Here is a 20,898-nt window from a genome sequence, read left to right on the forward strand (position 1 = left end):
AGCAGACTATGTAATTGTGGAAGGACGATGGATTGTCATCGCAACCGGATCCTAGACAATGTCGTCCAGGCCTGCCATGGCCTGTGATTGCTATTAGAAGTACTGGAATGCATTATCATAGCGATCATAGCTTTTTTGGTGCAAGTCCCCTACAGGGGCATTAAAAATGTTTAAAAAAAATTTAAAATACGAAAAAAATTTTTTTAAAAACATTAACAAAAAGCACCCTTTTTTGTGTACTTTCACATTTTGTATATAAAAAAAACAACCCCCCCCTCACATTTTTGACATTATCATATGCATAACATATCTGTACAATAAATTGAACACATTATTTATCCTGCCTAGCAAAAACTGTAAAAAAAAAGATTAAAAATGGAGCCAAAATGCTTGTTTTGTACATTTTGCCTCCCCAAAAACTCAATAAAAGTAATCAAAAAAGCCATAAATACCCTAATATGGTACAAAAAAAACTACAGCTTGTCATGCCTAAAAAAAAACAAACGATATAGCTTTGGTATCTCCTAATCGTTACAGCCCACAGAAAAATCATCTCATGTCATTTAGGCTGTATTATTAACCCTTTCCAATCCACTGTCTGACGTCTGAAGACATTCTGATCGAATGCTGTACAGCTCCGATGTCGGAAGACGTCCGGCAGGGTATTCTTACTGTATATTACTGGCTGCTCTGTTATCGGGGGTCTCTCAAGCATGTTACATACTGCAGTACTGTCTCTAGCCAGTAGATGGCGTCATTGTATAATGGCAGAAAGAGAAAGCCCCCTAGGAAAGGGCTAACACTATTCAAAAAAACAATGGCAGAGTTAAGGCTTTTTTTCTCCATGTCCTCCAAAAAACACGAATACGAGTTTTACAATGCATTACAATAGAAAAATAAAAAAGTTATGGCTTTTAGAGATGAAAATCCACCAAAACTAGTTGTGTCCTTAAGGGCAAAATAGGCTATATCCTTAAGGGACTAAAAAATTAGTCCAGAGTACTGGTCCCCGCGGCTCTGATTCCAAAACATGCTGTAGTAGTCATGTGCTGCTCATTATGGACATGGCCACTGAGCCAAACACAGTGGTGACAAGCAGTGGCCATATTTCTGCTGAGGCCTTTGATTGGCTGACAGGTCACCGCTGCAGCTTCTTCTGGGATTAACATAGCAGTTTAGGGGCTTCCTGTGCTGGATATGGGGGCCTGAATTAGAGAGATGAAAGAGGATAATTTTCTTTAATTTTCACCATCCTCTGCCCATAGAATTTTTTTTTAGTCTTGGTAAACCCCTATAAAAATGTAATTGTTGTATTATTTGTTAGTTGCAGGTTGGCGTTAGTGGGCACTGCCAGTTAGGTGGCGGTCCATAATTATATCTCTGTGTTAGTACAAATAACTAATAATACAATAATACATATCGGGAGTAGAGATGAGTGAATGTACTTTGTTCGGGTGTTTTTGCACTCGAGCACCACTTTTTCCGAGTAACTGACTACTCGGACGAAAAGATTCGGGGGGCGCCGGGGGTGAGCGGGGGGTTGCAGAGGGGAGTGGGGGTGGGGGAGAGAGAGAAGAAGCTCCCCCCTGTTCCACACTGCTACCCTCCGCTCCACCACGCCGCCCTCTGGCGCCCCCCGAATCTTTTTGTCCGAGTAGTCAGTTACTTGGAAAAAGCAGAGCTCGAGTCCAAAAACACCCGAACCGAGTACGTTCGCTCATCTCTAATCGGGAGTCAAAGTTGCCCAATTCCATCTTCTCCCTTTATAATAAGTAACATTTACCAGAATTTGTGGTCTTTACATGAATGAATGAATGAATGAATGAATGAATAACTGCCATCACTGTGTCATTTCTTGTCTCCAGGCATTTGTCATATCTGTCACATCAGACTTCATCCCACGCCTCGTGTATCAGTATATGTACAGTCAGAATGGGACCATGCACGGCTTTATCAATCATACCCTCTCATATTTCAATGTCAGCCACCTGAAGCATGGGACCCAACCTGAAAATTCACAGTTTGCGCAAAATGTTGTATTCTGCAGGTAACAATAGTCAACTAGTCCTTTATACGTTTATGCAACTGATGATGGCATCTAAAATTACCAGAAATGCATATTTAAGATACCTTATTCATTAGCATCAATTAGAGCATGTATAAAAGCGCCAATCTTGTCCACAGGCCATGTCTGGTATACATCGCAGCTCACCAGACACAGTCCATGGACAAGAGTGGTGCTGCATCTGTAAAACTTTAACTAATCTCAGACTACCCTATTTAGGGTACATTGAATCCTAGCTAATTGTGGTGTGGGTTTACACCAAAATACCCATTAAAATCTGCCCCATTTTGTGTGGAATGTGAAGCCGTTTTGACGTGGATCCACAGTAAATTTTCAGTTGAAGGGGGAAAATCTACTGCACCTCCACATCAAAATCCACCCAAAAAGGGGCAGAGTTTGACGTGTTTTTCATCGCGGTTTTGATGCAGATTTTGGTGCAAATTTCCCATTATGTGAATGTAACGTAAAGGCTTTTTGTTCTTATCCAGCTCTGATGGGATGGAACCAGGTTTCCAGCTGTTGGCCAAAGTTATTCTAATTGCCAAAAAGATATAGTAAATTAACTTTCTGGTAGTTTTCGGAATATCAGGGATAGGAAGATGTAACAAGGCTTGTGTTGGATCTTTCTTGAGATTAACATCTATCACAGTGTAAATCAGGGGTGTAGCTAAAGGCTCATGGGCCCGGGTGCAAAAGTTTATCTTGGGGCCCCCCAACTTCTCTTAACCCCTCAATGCAGAGGCGTAACTTGAACCTCCTGGGCCCCAATGCAAAACCTGTAACGAGGCCCCAACTATAATGCTTTATAGAGAAGAGTGCCCTATTGGGCCCCTTAAGGCCCCTGGGCCCAGGTGCAACCGCATTCCCTACATACCCTATTTACGCCAGTGGTGTAAATCATGTTGTAAATATGGATCCAGAATCTGTGAGTAGTTGGGCACTCCCATCATATGTGGTACATAGTGTTCCTCTGCCTGCACCCCCTGAAGCATGACGGTCATACTCCAGGATACATATGCGACAGCCTAGCTGACACCATATACTACCAAAGCAGGACTTTCCATCCGGCTTCCACCAGTAACATATTAATAAATAGTTTAGTCGTGGTTTGTGCCAAATGCCTCCAATGGTCAAGAATCAACACCTTCCTGTAAAAATTGATGTAAAGTGTAACTGTGCTTTTCATAGGGACACTTCGAAAGTTTTGAACATTAGGATCAGAGTGCTGAGACCCTCAATAATCACAAGATTGAATCAACGGAAGCGCTCTTCTGAGTACTATCAGTACTATCAGTTCTCACAATGGACCTATGGATTTCTATGCAGATTTTCATTGATCCATGCACATGACCGTTTGGACACTGCATGTAGATATGCGCAAGATATGGATCACAGCATGCTCCATTTCCTGGTGTACTCCGCAGTGTGAGCCCTATACTTTTGTATGCAAACGCTGTCCATATGCAATACATTGCGTATGGTCGAGTGATGATTTAATACTCAACCCTGTTATGAAACAGAGCCAGAAATGTAAAAAAAAAAGACTGCGGATGACCGCATGCATGTGCAGTACCCTCACTGCCTATATGCGATCTCTGCTGGTAAAACGTACGGAGAGACCGATACACCCGTGGACAGGAGGCCTTAAACAACTGGTTATTTTCTGAAGATATATTCCCTTTAATTTAAATGATAAACCAAATAATGTCTAATTAACCCTTTCCAATCCACTGTCTGACGTCTGAAGACATTATGATTTAAGGCTGTACAGCTCTGATGTCGGAAGACGTCCGTCGGGGTTCTCTTACTGTGTATTGCCAGCCTCTCTGCTGTTGGAGGCTGTCCAACGTGTCACATCATGCAGTACTGGCTTTAGCCTGCAGATAGCGCTGTTGTATAATGACAGAAAAGGTTATCCCCCTAGGAAAACCAGGATACAAATTGGATTGGAAAGGGTTATGAGTCTGAGGCCTCAGTCAGACGGCCGTTTTCATGAATGGGTGTGAGTGAGACCTGCCTCTGATTGGCTCAGCGCTGAGCCAATCAGGGGCAGGTCTGACTCACACCCCCTTCACACCCACTGCAGGCCAGCCGCGCTGAACTCGTCTGCCGGGACAAGGTAAGTATATATATATATTTTTTATTTTAACACTTTTCTGGATGAATTGCAGGGAAGGGCTTATATATTTAAGCCCTTCCCGACAATTCATCCCGCACTCGCCCGCAGCGCATTGCTTTCAATGGAGCCGGCTGTATTGCCGGCTCCATTGAATGCAATGCGCTGGACAGCTCCAGCCTGTTTCTAATGAAACGCGGCTAGGAGCATATTTTCGGGCGATTTTTGGGCCCCGGTCACGCTATTTGTGGATGCACATCCGTCATGCGATCCGCAAATCGCGTGAAAAAACGCCCGTCTGACTAAGGCCTCAGGGAACAGTGAACGATTTGTCATGACCCCCAGGACCTGTAATGGCCCAAACACTCTGTAGGGAATCTTTTAACTGCAATCTAAATGGGTGTATCACAGTGTTAAACTGAAACAACTCAGCTTCACCTCCCTCCTCCCTCTCCCTGCGCACCACAGAGCATGCTCACTACACTCTCCCATAGAAATCCATACATCATTTCTGACTTAGTTTTCTTCTATCCAGGTGCCTGTTGTAAAGCAAATCCGCAGTACTGGAATGGTCAAACCTTCTTTTTATAAAATGATTTAATCTTCTGTCCTCCATTGATACCCAATACCCTTTGAATATAGGAAAAGTCAGAGCCCTATTAAATAGTTTTATAACAAGAGTAGTGAGCTCTAAGAGACTATATCTAAATTATGGGGTCGACTATTTTCCCTTTAGCTCGCAGCTACAATAAAAAAAAAAATTTAAAATCCACAAACAATTGTTTCTTAATCCTTTTTTATAGCATTTCAAGTGACTCCAGATTGGACAGTGTGTGGCTGACAGGACTATAATTATAATTAGGTTTGAAGTGATGGGCTTTGCATAGACTTCCATAATTAACTTCAAACCTAAACTGTTCCACGGGGCACCGCCTGTTTTCCGCAAAACACGTGACCAGTCTTCTACACCTACATTAATTAAAGTAGCAGCACAATAATACTTGTGACTCAATCCCTCCAGGATAAGGCAAATAGGACTATTAAAACCATCTGTTGAAAAACTATGGCTCGGAGTCACCTCTTGATGTTGGGAACATTCTATTTTGACGTTCCTCACAATTAATACCACGTTAACAGTCATTTAGGTAGGAACCAAAGCAGGATCTTCATGAAAGACAAACCTGTTTGTGATACCATATAGACAAAACTAACCATTAAAACATAACGCCGCTTAATTTTGTCTAATTGAAATCATTGAGCATGATATAACACATTGGCCTTAAAGCTTCTGTTGAACTCAAAGAATCTGATCCTGCCCCACTAACTTTTGGAGACCAACTTTCTCAGGACTCATTTTCAGTATCATGGTTTCAAATTCACATTTTTCCTTGTACTATCCCATATTGCAGCACTATTTTCTATATCTTAGGCCTCCGGCATACTCCTGTGGTCCTATGAAAAAACTCATGCCCTATTCTTGTCTGTATCATGGATGAGATAGGACATGCTAATGCATATCAAAGTGCTGACTGTGCGTAAATCGGGCAGCACACAGACGGATGTCCATGTGCTGCCCAATGCGAGTTGCCCCCGAGCCTCTCAGCAGCAGCTCGCACATACGGGGAGTGTGCCGGAGGTCTTAGAGGTTGTCTAATAGACTTCATAGAGGAGAGTCCGAAGCTAAGAACTCCCATTTATGAGCTAATCTAACGAGCATTTAACAAACAGTAGGTCTTGCTAAAAACCATATATTACATGGTTGGCCATTTATTCCAATGTCAAGTCACATCTAACCCCAGTGATAGTTGTTCCATGGGGGGGGTCTCTGAAGCCTGGCCCACAGCAATCAACTAATTGGGAGTAGGCTTCAATTCTCTTAATGAGGCGACCTTTTGGAGAATGCCTCCAGCCCAAGTAACACAAAAAAAGCATAAAATAATAAAATAAGAGGGTCTCTCCAGGACGTAAAGGTTTTTTTTAAGTTATTTATATTTTTTTTAATTCTGACCATTTGGAAAAATAATAAAACAGGCTAAACTCGCCTGGTGCGAGTCCCCAAACCCCCAGCGCACCTCTCCATTCACTAAGCAGGAGCTCTACTTACAGGCTGCAATCAGTGTGTTGACAGGATGTCACATGCTGCTGCAGCCAATCACAGACCTCAGTAGTGGACTGGAGTGGTCTGTAATTGACTGCATCAGCCTATAATGCTCAATTCATAGGCTGAATCTGCAACTTGTAAATGGATCGGCAGGGTGAGCAGAGGTGTGGGGACTCAGGACAGATGAGTGTTGCCTGTTTTATTGTTTTTCCATATGGCCAGCATTTAGAGAACAATAACTCAGAAATCCATTGAAATATCAATGGCCTATCCTTAGATGGATCCAAGCCCAGAGAAAGCCCGAATTATTGGGCCCAGTCATTATTTATATAGGCACGGCAGCCTGGTACTGCAACTTAGCCCCTTCGATTCTGCTGATTGATGGAGGTTCACAGTTGGTAGACCTCCCACAACCAATCAAATAGTAATGGCTTAAGGTGCAACTACACAGCAGTAATAGTCTGTCAGATAATGGAGGCAGAGCAGTTGGAGACCTCCTCTGGCCGTCATTCACAGTAAACAGGAGTAGTTCAAAGATTGAGCAACTCCTGTTTACACTGAGCGAGAAGCTGCTCAATAGTTGTTCATTTCGACTTCTCACTCAGTGCACTTTCAGGGGCCGTGTGTACACAAACCAACAGTTGCCTGTAATAGCTTGTTTGAGCCCGTGTAAAGGTACCTTCATGTTAAGGAAAGACCATCAATGTTTAAAGGGGTTCTGTCACAAAAAAATAAAATCAATACTCACCTATTCCTCCCCAGGCAGCTTTCTTACTGCATCTTCTCCCCGATGATCTTCTTCTATCTCCTGCAGTCCCTCTGGGTCACCTCACCTCCAGCCGGCTGATTCTTCGGCTTCCGGTAATGAAGCGTCCATTGTCGGTATTCTTCTTCCTGCAGGGCAATGGATGCTACATCACTAGTGACGTAGCGCTCACAGCCTAGCAGGGAGTGGCAACCTACTGCCGAGACTACGCATGCACGCTGTCTCTCTGCAATAGTATATGAACACTTGCGGCGAGACAGCACACATGTGCAGTCTCAGCAATAGCTTGGCATTCCTTGCTAGGTAGTGAATGTTACGTCACTAGTGATGTAACCTACACTGACTTGCTGGAAGGAGAACGCCGGCAATGGACGCAAGAAGAAGAAGATCCGGCTGGCTTGCGGTGAGGGACTGGAGAAGATCAACAAGTAGAAGATGAGGTAAGAAGACTGCCTGGGGAGGAATAGGTAAGTATTGATTTTTTTTTTTTATGACAAAACCCCTTTAAATCCCAAAGAAATCTCTTTTAATGTTAAGAGAAAAAAAATGAGGGAAACCGTGGAAACCCCTTTGGTTACATAAAGCTCATTTTCTAGCCAAGAACGCTTGTCCTAGACACTCATTATCTCTGCGCTGGAGCACAACCTCTGAGATATTTGCTAACATTTATTAGCACCTGTCATGTTTATTGAGGCAGATAATTACATTTATCTGTTGCACCGACATACACGGAATGAATGACATCTAGTTTAGACATGAACTGTCCTGCTTGTCTCTCAGCCTCCAACCAAAAGTGCATTTCATTTGAACTCAAATTTCTTTGTATCTTCTCTTTATTTCAGCCATGACATCATTTTTTACATGTCGTTTCCATATCCAACACCATGTAATAGTATTTTATAAACCACTGCAGGGTGAGGCGCGTTCTGCTTGACACTGTGTACCTGGTATATACAGTAGGTAGCAAGAGTTTGCTCACAGTTTGTCAACTTTTTGTATTTTGCTTTATTTTTTGGTAATGTAAAAAAAAAAATTCAAAAACATAAAAAAAAAATTGGGATACCAGAGAAGTCAAACTGAATTACAATGCAACAGCAATACCAATGAAATTCTATTTTGGTATTAGGCTAGGATTGATCTCCGACCCTCAAAAGTTCTTACTAGGAGATGAAGGATTTTCCCTCAGTAGGTCTTCCATTCGTTTTTAGTGACCCTCTGCTTTGCCTAATTGACGGGAGTCCTTGTCATGGACAACTGCTATGATATGCATATTTATTTATTTTACTCACCTTCATTTTGCCCCGTTCCCATGAGGGTTCGTAATTTACTGTATATTCACCTATTAGTATGTTTTTGGAGTGTGGGTAAAACCCATAAAACAAAGGAAAAAGTTACAGGGGGTGGACAAAAATATGGAAACGCCAAACACCAAAGCGGTAGTCTGCTTTTTTTTCATCACAACCCTACGCAATGATCATCTGTATCTGTCACTCAAGACACATTACCGTCCACGCTGGTATTTGTCGGATGTGTTTTTTCCAGTCTTACTATATAGGGTCATAATTTTTGATGCGGTGCCTTGTGATTAAGCAAAAATTTCCGCTCCCTTTATTACGGAGGGCCCGAAAAATGTGACCACGTTGGAATTCTGTTAGCTTTGCCGTGATTCCCTCCCAACGGTGCCAAATGCTGTCTCAGACAAATGACGCTTATCACATGTTGGCGCTGTTATACAGATCATTGCATCATGCAACAACTACAGCACCGCCTACCAACTCCGCTGTAGTACACATGTAGGGATCGTTAAGAGGGATCCACATGGGATTTCTATCATTAGCACTGAGCTGCCCTTTTGAAATTTACTGGTAGTATTGTGAGATGTGATTTAGAATTCCATGTAACTCAAGGCATGCATTCCGTACTGTTTCCATATTTTTGTCCACCCCCAGTACAAACTCCATGAAAATGTCACCCTTCGTTAGAATTAACCCAGGACCATTGAACAGCAAGGCAACCATGCTAACCACTGGGCCACTGGGCTATGGACACAATATGGACAGGGGATGCCAAAATGAGACAGACTTTTTGATATCAATGGGGCCCAGACTGATAGGCCCAGTATCTGACTTAGGCTTTGATGGCCATCAACATTTCCTAGAAGGTTGATACACACACTGAGTCTGCAAAGGAGCTGAGCACATATGGTACATTAGAGTAACTTTTCCCCTCATTAAACTGCAGCCGGAAAACTAGAATTCCTGAACATCCTTCCTACATCTGTACTTCATTGGAAGCAAAATCATCCTGATCAACAGATTAATTGCAGTAAACAATTTTTTCAGACAAACCAACTTTACGTCAGCCGTTCATTTTGATTAGTGAGACTCAGAAGGGATTCAATTATAATTATACCAACTTCTAAAACACTCTACTGAATTTAATTTTCTCTTTGTAGATATAAGGATTACCGGGAACCGCCTTGGTCTCCGAATCCATATGACTTTTCAAAACAATACTGGACCGTTCTAGCGGTGCGGCTGGCCTTCGTCATTCTCTTCCAAGTAAGTATATTAAGTAATAGTATGAATTTAGTTTTTTCTCTCCTCTTTGCTATTGTTCTGTGTATGCAGCTCCCATGCGCTCCGATGGGCCTCCATGGTTACACACTATAAACAAACCGTTCGTAGCAATTACTCTTCAGCATGTGTGATCAGCCCATGCCAGGTAAAAACAATTCAGCAATCAACCTTTATTTATTTTATGCTGACTGAATTTAATGACCCTATTGTAATGCTGGCTGTAGCGGAACTATAGGTGGATGTGGAAGTTGTGGTTGCATCAGTGGCGCATTAAGGAGACCAAAGGCCCAGTGCTATTTACACACATTGTGCCGCCCATGTCCGCCGTAAATCCATTCATGTGTGAAAATACCGTAGTACAGTGGTGGCGAAGCTATGGCACGCGTGCCAGAGGCGGCACACACAGCTCTCCCTGCTGGCACATGTCGCCGTCGGCTGCTCACCACGTTAGTGAATACAGGCAGGGGCCGTGGCTTCCCTGTCGGCATTCACTAAGCAGCACTGCTATGCGCACTGATCCCCGCTGCATATTAACTTTTTCTTCCCCACTTCTGCCCTAATCAGCAATTTCAGCCACCTGATTGGTTGTTTGGTGAATCAGTCAACCCAAACAACCAATCAGTTTGCTGGAATTGCTAATTAGGGCAGAAGTGGGCAGCTGGGATCCTCCTCCCCTCTCACCCGACGTCTCCTACTTGGTTCCGCAAGAGCAGGGGGAGGAGGCGTTTGGCAGCACACTGACGTCAGTGTGCACCTGCTATCAGCGCTGATGGAGGGCACGCAGGGCAGAGGAGGAGCGGCGCTTCCACAAGGAGGAGGGGAGTAAGTATGAGGGTCTCGGGGGGCCACTGTGGGGTGTCCCTGTGCTACTAGGGGGCCTCTGTGGGATATCACTTTGCTAGTGGGGGCCGCTGTGGGGTGTCACTGTACTACTGGGGGGCTGCTGTAGAGGGGGTCACTGTGATACTGAGGGGCCACTGCGGGGGGTCACTGTGCTACTTGGGGCTGCTGTGCAGGGGGGTCACTGTGCTACTAGGGGGCCGCTGTGGGTTGTCACTGTGATACTGGGGGGGACGCTATGGGGTGTCAGTGTGATACTTGGGGGCCACTGTGGGGGGGTCACTGTGCTACTGGGGGGCAGCTGCGGGGGGGTCACTGTGCTAATAGGGGGCTGTGCAGGGGGGTCACTGTGCTACTGGGGGGCCGCTGCAGGGGATTCACTATGCTACTGGGGGGGTGGGGGGAGTCGCTGTGATACTGGGGTCCGCTGTGGAAGGGGGTGTCACTATTATACTGGGGGCTCCTGTAAGATGTCACTATTATCACTGGGGGGGTCACAATTATCGCTGGGTCTGCTGGAGGTGGTCACTATTATTGCTTGGGCCGCTGGGGGGGGGGGTCATTATTATCGCTTGGGCCATGGAGGAGGGGTCACTATTATTGCTGGGGCTGCTGGGGTGGTCACTATTATTGCAGGGGCCACTGGTGGTGGTCACTATTATTGCTGGGGCCGCTGGAAGGGGGGGTGTCACTATTATCACTCGGGCCGCGATTTGGTGCTGATTTTGACATAAATCTGCAGCAGAATTCCTCCCTTCAATTCAAAGGATGAAATCTGCTGACGATCCGCATCAAAATCTGCGCAAATATTGCAGATTTTAACAATGTTTTGGTGCAGAACCACCGTAATCCGCTACTTGTGAATGTACCCCAAGGATATATTGACATAGTGGATTCTGCTGTGGAATTTTCTGTGCTGAATCTGCCTGGAGAAATGCAGCAGAAATCCGTGGCTGTCCTTCCCACGATTATGCATGTGGATTTAGCCATGTTACTGGGCTAAAAATACCCCCCCCCCCCCCCCCCCAGTATTACTGTAATCATCAAGGCCCATATAATTACGCCCATACTATTACTCAACAAAACCCATTACACCAAGACCAACATTATCAATAGTAACAGTATATAAGGGCAAATAGTCCCGCCACACCAGGACCACATATTACCATCACGTAGTGATTAATACTAACGTACTCTAACTGAATACAGACCACTACAAGGATGAATACTACCAGTAATAACACGATATAAGGGCCAAATAATACCCCCAGACTGTGACCACATAATACCACCACAGTGTACTGCCATCCACATATTTGTACCCTCTAATGAAGAAGGTTGGGCGGAAATGTGCGTTGGGGGTCTAGTGCCCACAGTATTGTGGACCTCCGGGGAGCCTTATACTCTTTATAGGTATCAAAAACTCTTTGCATTATCTGTGAAATGTACTTTCTCCTTGAATGGGGGTTATTATGGAGATGCATTCATGGCTCTTGCCCTGAAGGTATATAGTGGTTTCATTATGGGGGGATTTTTTTGATTTAATGCGTTTTTATATTTGTGTGTGTATTTCTGTGTTTTTACTTTTTGCATGTATGGATTTTCTATATTTAATAAATATATGTATTTTTATAAGTCCAGTTTGCTTTTCTTCTATTTCCTTCTGTTTGATATATATTATAGGGGGGACCTTTTGTTTTATGTATGGGTTATAATATTATCTACTCCTGATATGTGATTTATGATGCCCTGTGGCTTTTATTAAACTACCATATAAATTATTATAGTACCATTATATCAGGTGATCACAGGTGACATCTTCTCTGACCTGAGTCGGTCACTTTCCCTTTTTCTTCATCCGGCTCCAGATGGTCATGATGACTTCTCCCAGTGATATTTTGTCTCTGCAGAATTTGACGCAAGCATCTTTAACTCCTTAATTTTTCAGGAAACTAACTTTGTTTTACAAGGGTCCACATAATCTCCACATCCAAAGTCCCCCAAATAGTAGTAATACCACCTAAGGTCACCCACACAGTAAAAGTATCCCTTTTTGTGTGCTCCCTATAGGCCCCACATAGTCACTTTTCATGTCACACACATAGTTAAAGTGCCCACACTCAATAATAATGCTCCCCTTATGCCCCCACTCAGTAATAATGCCCCAAATAGGCCCCACTCTGTAGTAATGCTTCACATAGGCACCCATTCCGTAATAATTCCCCTCACAGTCTCGATTCAGTAATAACGCACCATATACTCCTCAATTCTGTAAAAATGCCCCTCATAGGCCCCAACTCAGCAGTAACACCCCATAAAGGCCCGTACTCAGTAATAATGCACCTCACAGGCCCAAACTCAGTAATAACACCCCACATAGACCCCACTTAGTAATAATGCAACTCACAGGCTCCGCTCATTAATAAAAACCCTTACAAGTAACCACTTAGTGAAAATGCCCCATCCCCACCTCTCAAGAGCAGTGCCCCTCATAAGCCCAGGTCGCCAAACTCAGTAGCGGTGCCGCTCATAGGCCTTTCCCCCAACTTAGTAGCAGTGTATAGTTAAAAAAATAGTTATAATCACCTGCTGTGCCTCTCCTCCCGGTCTCTGTAGTCGGCGCTGCCCGAACAACTCGCCTTCTCACATCCATGTAGAGTGACCACTGTGGCCATTTACCAGCTAAGTGATCACGTGTACATGTCACGTCATCCATCAACCAAGAACTCAGCAAGTGAACACTGCGGGCAGCGCAGACTACGGAGTGGGAGGAGCCTTACAGTAGGTGAGTATAACCTTTTTTTTTTTTACTTCTCAATGGTGACTGATTATCAAAAGGGGTAATTCGAGTGTCCATGTACCCAACTGGAGCCTCGGGCCTTGGGCGGCCATCCCTATCGCCCCTATTATAATCTGTCATTTGGTTGCATCCAATCCCTCGAGCCTAAGGGGCCCAAAAAGTCTTCCTTTCCTAAATGTTATAAGAAGTACTATAAATAAATTATAATAGGTGTAGGACTTGTTACATATACTGTATTTTGCATCTCAACCCAGAAGCTGTCAGTTGCCCTTGTGAACTTCTGAGCAAAAGTGGACTTTGTATGTATTTTAAAGACAATTCCTTTGTTTCTCGTGAGTCCCAGGAAACGGTAATAAATAGAGATGAGCGAGTATACTCGCTAAGGTACATTACTCGAGCGAGTCTGTGCCTTAGCCGAGTATCTCCCCGCTCGTCTCTAAAGATTCAGGGACCGGCGCGGGTGACAGGTGAGATCTCCCCTCCGTCCCTCCCCGCTCTCCTCCCCCCGCCCCCCCCCCGCTCCCCGCCGGCCCCGGAATCTTTAGAGACGAGCGGGGAGATACTCGGCTAAGGCACTACTCGCTCGAGTAATGTGCCTTAGCGAGTATACTCGCTCATGTCTAGTAATAAACTATTAGAGTTTGCTCCCTCCTTTCTTCTCCATGACTAGTATGAATGGATATCAAACAAGGAGACCACATTTCCTACATTAGATCTCTTGCGAACTGCTGTTTCTTTTGACGGAGACTGACAGCTGTTCTAGGAAGTCTCACAGGCAATAGTCCCTGGGAAAAAAACATGTAAATTAGCTTTCCTCCAAAAGGAAGAGGTGGTTAGAGAGATGGTTTTCTTCCTTCTGGTTTGGACTTATTTTCCTACATTGGATGTAATGACTGGAAAACAAATACCATTTTCTCCTGGCCCGGAGTACTTGGACATGTTGATATATATCCGCACTAGGAGGGCTTCCCTTTTCCTATATGTGTTGATCCCTTCTGGATATTATGTCCCATATCTACTCTAAGATCACAACATTCTCATTGGCTGCTGTGCAACAGTGTAAACTTTGCCCTCAGGTTGCTGAGTTTGCTAATGAACTCCAGAGCTTGCTTTCTAGTAAAAGTGGTCAAATCTTCACACTTTCACCACATTACTAAATGTTTTCAACAAATCCATCATTTGCAAGTGTTTGGGGATTTATGATCCCATTAGCATATTTGCTCATTAGTCCTCTGAAATGAAATATTTTATTAGCTGGAATCTTGAGCATAGAGTACCAAACAGAACCAAACGAGTCAGAAACCACAGACATCTCAGGAATGATTGGCAGCAATTAGTTTCTGGCAACAATTCACAATCACATTTTATGAATCGAATAGCTTTTGTGAAATTTCTTTCATCATAAGATATTTTTTTCTTTTTTTTTGTGCAAGAAGTCTTAACCTGAAGTTTGCTAGAAAAATAGTCAATGTATTATTAGATTTCGATCATGGTACCTTCATATGTTGTCTACTGGTGGGAATGGCCAAATGGCCAATGGATGAGGACATAGTCGAGAAAATCATGTATTGGGGTGTTACCCCTTAGGGTTTACCCCATATCAAGTCAAAATGTATTGAGGTATTTAGTGTGTAGGGCAGCAGCAGATACAGTGTCCCGAAGGCTCCTGTACAAAGAATGTGCCTCGGCTCCTATGAAAAAATAAATGTTACTGAGCTACAGCTGGGGAATAGCTGCAGCGACCATATGTCAGGTGATCACATAACCCAGAAGATAGCAAGGAACTTGACCAGAACAGCGCCAATTCTAGCAGTTGTGGTCAATAGAGGTCAATAGAGTCAGTTTTTTATTTTCTTTATTACCTTCAATAGAAATTAGAGAGGCCCAACTACCATGCCTGACCTGGCAGTGCAGGCCTTCTTCTCCCCTGGGCCCCTTTACAGCCAACAGGTAGTACTTCCTCCCCTTGTTAGGAAGGTCAAGTCTTCAAGTAACCCTCCAGTTTCAGGACAAAATGTTGTCCTTGGAACAGAGGGATATGTTAGTTGATTTTCTAGCCCATTGCTTCATTTTGCCAGGTTCAGTTTCTGTTCTTGCTCGGCCATGGTGGTTTCAGCCATCTTTAGACTAAATGGTCACTTCTAGTGCATTGGTAATGTTAGGACTAACAATGCACTGTACCTGTTCTGTGATTGCTCAGCACTGCTCATGTGATCAGTGCTGGCCAATCACAGAGTAGTGAAAAGTGTAGTTAGAAAATGGCAGTAGCCATCTTGGCCGCCTGAAAAAGGGATCCGGAAAAGGTGGAAGCAGGGGATATCTGATAAGATGAAGTACAGGTAATATATTCCTTCCACCCTCTGGTCCCGGGAAAAAAAAATTCTTCTAAAATCAGAGGCTTGCTTTAAAAACGGGTCAGAAAAAATCACTATGATTTGAAGGAAGAATTCTGTTTGGTGAGTTAATGGTAAATGCACCACCTCCCCACATGTTTTGCTTATTAGTAGTCTTCTACTGCAAAGAGCATGGAGGTTTCCTGTTCTCCTATTAGTCTACAATAGTGGCCTAATTGGCTTCGTAGAAATTAAAGTCTTACCTCCAACTAGCACTTTTGCAAAAGTCACATAAATTAGAAGATGGTGAATACCTTGAGTGAAGAAATGTGATACTGTATTATTCTCCTGCCCAGTTCTAAGAATGCTCAATGCCATGTACAAGCTGAAATCTGAAAACTATGTTGGACCAGTACAACAATGGAAGAGGTGCAGGATGTTATATATGCATGATTATGTATTACTGACTAGACTTGAGTAAATATTCAAAAAGTCTATTCTCCATTGTTTCTGAATCACTGATTGGCTGCAAATCTAGAACTTAGCGAATCTATCAAGTTTAGCTGGTTGACAGGTTATTTATCAACATTGCACGGCTTTTACAAAGTTTGCATCGGACCATAGTGACCAATCAGACATTTTCTTTGATTGTTGCACTTCCACCAAATAGATAAGATCTTAGATTTCATTGGTCCGTATGGTTCAATGCACTTAACTGAGGAGTTAATGAGTGAACGCCATAGGTAATTAAGTAGCATAATCCTTGTGATTGTACCATGAAAGTTTTCTGTTTCTCATACTTTCATGATCTAACAACCACATGTGATTGTACTGAAATATAAAATGTCATACTATTCCCTCCTTGTATTGTAAAACACGCCATACTCGGAAGTCTGACAAGTATCTGTGCATCAAGTGAAATCTAATACCATATTTAAACAAAAGCTCGATACTGCCAGATCACAGACATCTGTTTCTGAATACAACTAGTCATTTGCATATAATTACCTATAATCACCATTTTTTTTTTTACCAAATGCATTAGGGAAAGTTTCGAAACATAAAATTAAGGCTATTTATAGCTGAACGTTTCAGTAAAATTACCTTATCGTAGAAGCCAAAAAGCATGTCTAATCAGCAGGTAACTGTAGATGTTACTTAGCAGGATAGAGCTGGTGTAAGATATGTGGATGGCTGAGATTAGTGTTGAGCAAACCTAAACCTTGTTTTGGGTCAAACTTTGCTAAAAGTTCGATTCGGTTTGAACACACTGACCCTAATCCACATTGGAGGATTAGGAAGCTCTTTTATGACAGTTTTATACACCAATTTTAGGGGGATTGGGTATTGGTGAAGTTCCAGTTCAGTTCGAACTAATTTGGACCAAACCCAACTTTTTGCCGAAATTTGTCGAACCAACCGAACTGAACTTTTTAAAAGTTTGCTGATCACTAGTTGAGATATAAAGAAAAATGAATCACATGTCATATACCAAAAACATTTCACATGTTTTTTGTATATCACATCGAACTTGTACTCTGAAATCTATATATTTACCTACTGGAAAGCACTAGCAGCCATAATACTCAGTTGGTGCTGTCCCAAGAGTGGCTTTTGTCTAGTGACTAAATTAAGGTCATCTATATACCTTAGAAATCCACTCTGGTCTTATATGTTGTTATATTGGTATAGCAGGACTTGTAGCTCCTGCTAGAAAAGCTCTATCATCCATAGAACTGAGTGAAAGCAGCTTTGCCAAGAACTGTTGCTTCGTGACAAGATTATGACCAACTTGGTTTAAGGGCACCAATGGATGTTTTAGAACTCTTTGCTAGTGCTAGAAAAAAAGCACTACTCATCAAAATCAGTTGGTGCTGTCTTAATGGTGGCTTTTTTCTTGGTGTTAGGATGGTGACCAACTTTAAATTAGTGAACATTTAAGGTCAACCAAAGACTATGGATCCACTATGGTCTGCAGTGCAATTATATTGCTCTTCTAACAGCTATTCAGCTATCAACTTTTCCTCAAAACCCTCCTACACACATGCATGGCTGGCTTGGCTGATCCTTCATGTGTTTTCAATACGTAGGAAGGGGTAAGCTACTGCCAGATACCTTTGGTGGTGTTTTATCTCTCCTGACAACTAAAGGATCAAATGTCGAAATTCAAAATAACCAATCCTTCTTCCGCCCAATATAATTTGTTGGGAAAAAATCGAAGGTTCCAATACACATGTTGGTTGGACAATTTTTCTCCTATGTGCATGGGGGTCTTAAAAGAGTTTTCCAGGCCCTTAAAAAAATTAAAGGCCTAAAGTTGTATGCAATAGGCGATAATTCATTTTTTTTTTATTCTAGTGGCTTACTTTCCAGTGCTGGAGTTCTGGTATCCACCGCTTGGAGTCTGGAAGAAGCAGTGGGCAGTCATGTGCTCTACATTGTGCAAATGACTGCTCAGCCATTCACAGGCTTCAGCGGCAATGGAAGAATCACAGCTGAATCCTGTAACTGGTGAGCGCTCACATGTACAATGAACGGCATGTGACCACCCATTGGCTTTTTCCAATTTCTGAGTGGCAGGCATCGGGGCTCCAGTACTGGGCAGGGAGCTTCTGAAGTAGTTGACTATCCATTGTTTTCTTTGTCTTACACCATTTTATGGGCATCATTTTTTTTTAAAGTCCCAACAACCCTTTAAATAATGTTTCAGCATCTACCACTGATAAAGACAGGCCTACCGTGTCTAAAAGGTACATGCAGTACTGCCTACCACTAACAACCATTCCTATTTTTCCTTGTTTCCTTCAGAATCTGGTCATGTTCTTAAGCGCAGTAGTGGATTGGCTAATACCCGATATACCAAAAGACATAAGTGAACAAATCAAGAAAGAGAAGAGTATGATCGTCAACGTTTTTCTCAAAGAAGAACATAAAAAACTCCAACTCATCGAAAACTTTCTCATGCACGACAAACAACGTGGCAAGACAGAAAACAGAGGTCGGCGTAGCCGAGCAGCTAGCTTCTGCCAATTCAATCGGAGTCAACGTGGCAGTTTTACGTCATTCAGCTCACACCACACGGACGTGTGACACCCCCCCTCCCCCGGTGAGCCTAGTAGACATGTCATAAAAAGAAATCGAAATGCGTGTACGATTAAAGCATTTGATGTTGAAATTGGAGATGGAAGAACATGTGGAACGAAGGATTGGGGTGAAAGAGAAAACAACCCTTAATTTTCTCGTAAACTTCTCCAAACAATTTTAAGCAGGCTTTGTAATATTTAAAGATCCATCTGGTGCAACATACAGCACAGACAAGCATAAGTACAACGGAGTACTATAGATCTCCAGCAGCTCATTTACTGTAATGTGTGTGGCTACCACAGAGCTGAATACAATGCGTGGAGTAGGGAGCAAAGTAAGACCACATTTTTTATTTTTAACGATAGGGCTAGCCAAGCTCATTATTTTTTTTAATGAGCGGACTCCTTTAAATTGTGTGAGACCATTTCCTATACGATGCACGTTAATGACAATCTTGCTGCTGTGCTTTTAAAGCTATGATGTAAGCATTTCTGTACTCGATGAAATATACGGCTGATTCACACATTTAATAACTAGACCGCGCGCTCACTGCACTCAGAGGCATATTTTCATATTAACGAAACTAACAGTAAAAAAAAAAAAAATCTGTATCTTTAAGAGGAAGAAAGCTGCTGTCCAATAAAAAAAGGGAATGTACAGCTTTAAATATATCATGTTCATTATTATATAGCTGATGATATGGAGAGTATACCTTATTTGATGATGTGTGTTCCATTGGCTGCTCTTTTGTGAATATATAATGAGAAACCAAAAATCACAACCTCAGGGCTCATTTTATACCGTTTGTTCTTAAAGATGTGTATCAAAGACACTTTTGATATCTGAACAAAGCAAAAAAAATGATTTTCTCACCTCCACCAGGAAATTGCAAATGTCATTTCACAGATTTCTGGGATCGATGAAATAAATGATGTATGATCAGAGTTGCTAATAAACTATTTTTTTTTCTTGAGACGATGTTTATGATTTCTTCTTTACTAAATGTGATTGTTCCCAGTAAGAGAAACCAAGTAATCCTTGGTTCCAAGTAAGACCTTTTAAGGGCTAACAAAAATACATAATGTTATTGTGAGCTTTCACACCTCTCAGGATCCTTCTTCAGGCATATTGAAACAGATCTGTATGGGGGGGTGTATATATATATATATATATATATATATATATATATATATATATATATATATATATGAAAAGGCACAGACCTAGAGAGACTAATTTGCACTTAAAACAATACCAGACAGGATGAGCAGAGGAGTAAATACTTAAAGGGGTTGTCCCGCGAAAGCAAGTGGGGTTCAGCACTTCTGTATGGCCATATTAATGCACTTTGTAATGTACATTGTGCATTAATTATGAGCCATACAGAAGTTATTCACTTACCTGTTCCGTTGCTAGCGTCCTCGTCTCCATGGTGCCGTCTAATTTCAGCATCTAATCGCCCGATTAGACGCGCTTGCGCAGTCCGGTCTTCTCCCTTCTGAATGGGGCCGCTCGTGCCGGAGAGCTGCTCCTCGTAGCTCCGCCCCATCACGTGTGCCGATTCCAGCCAATCAGGAGGCTGGAATCGGCAATGGAACGCACAGAGCCCACGGTGCACCATGGGGGAAGACCTGCGGTCCACCGTGGGTGAAGATCCCGGCGGCCATCTTCGCAAGGTAAGTAAGAAGTCACCGGAGCGCGGGGATTCGGGTAAGTACTATCCGTTTTTTTTTTAAACCCCTGCATCGGGTTTGTCTCGCGCCGAACGGGGGGGCTATTGAAAAAAACAAAAAACGTTTCGGCGCGGGACAACCCCTTTAATTAGTGACAGTTTTATGATATCTAAATTGGTGTTAGGGGTCACAGTTAGTTAGTTATCTTGCTTGGACGACGAGGGTCCGTAGCGCCGATCTAGAATGACCACGACCGAGAGCATTGTTCCATTTGGTGTTGATGTCGGAGGAGGTACCGTTGTCTATCTGTTGCACCCACGAGTGCCGCGGACATCCAAGGGGCCTCCACCATCCGGTAGGTTTACTTCTGCTTCGATGATGTTGACTCCACCGCCTTGCATCTGTTGATTGAGAGCATCAAAGATTTCGGCCATGTATGCGAAAATAAGAATGAACTCAGAACTTTTGAAACAATCTGCATGACAATGTTGGTGCTCCCACAAAAACAAGGCTAATTCCGCACAAATGGCAAAAACATGAT

The 20,898-nt window shown here is 42.9% G+C and overlaps 1 protein-coding gene across 2 annotated transcripts in view; it reads left to right on the top strand.

Annotated features, from left to right (window-relative positions):
• ANO2 (anoctamin 2) overlaps positions 1-18,710 on the top strand; it is a 270,743-nt gene extending 252,033 nt beyond the window's left edge. For both annotated transcript variants that reach the window (XM_066590524.1, XM_066590523.1), the window contains 3 exons: positions 1,866-2,047; positions 9,504-9,609; positions 18,409-18,710. In XM_066590524.1, the coding sequence (XP_066446621.1) occupies positions 1,866-2,047; positions 9,504-9,609; positions 18,409-18,690 (570 nt within the window). In that variant the 3' untranslated portion in view covers positions 18,691-18,710. The remainder of the gene's footprint in view (positions 1-1,865; positions 2,048-9,503; positions 9,610-18,408) is intronic.
• The last annotated feature ends 2,188 nt before the right edge of the window (positions 18,711-20,898 follow it).

The sequence above is a fragment of the Eleutherodactylus coqui genome, chromosome 2 (genome assembly GCF_035609145.1).
Source record: "Eleutherodactylus coqui strain aEleCoq1 chromosome 2, aEleCoq1.hap1, whole genome shotgun sequence".
Classification (NCBI taxonomy): Eukaryota; Metazoa; Chordata; class Amphibia; order Anura; family Eleutherodactylidae; genus Eleutherodactylus; species Eleutherodactylus coqui.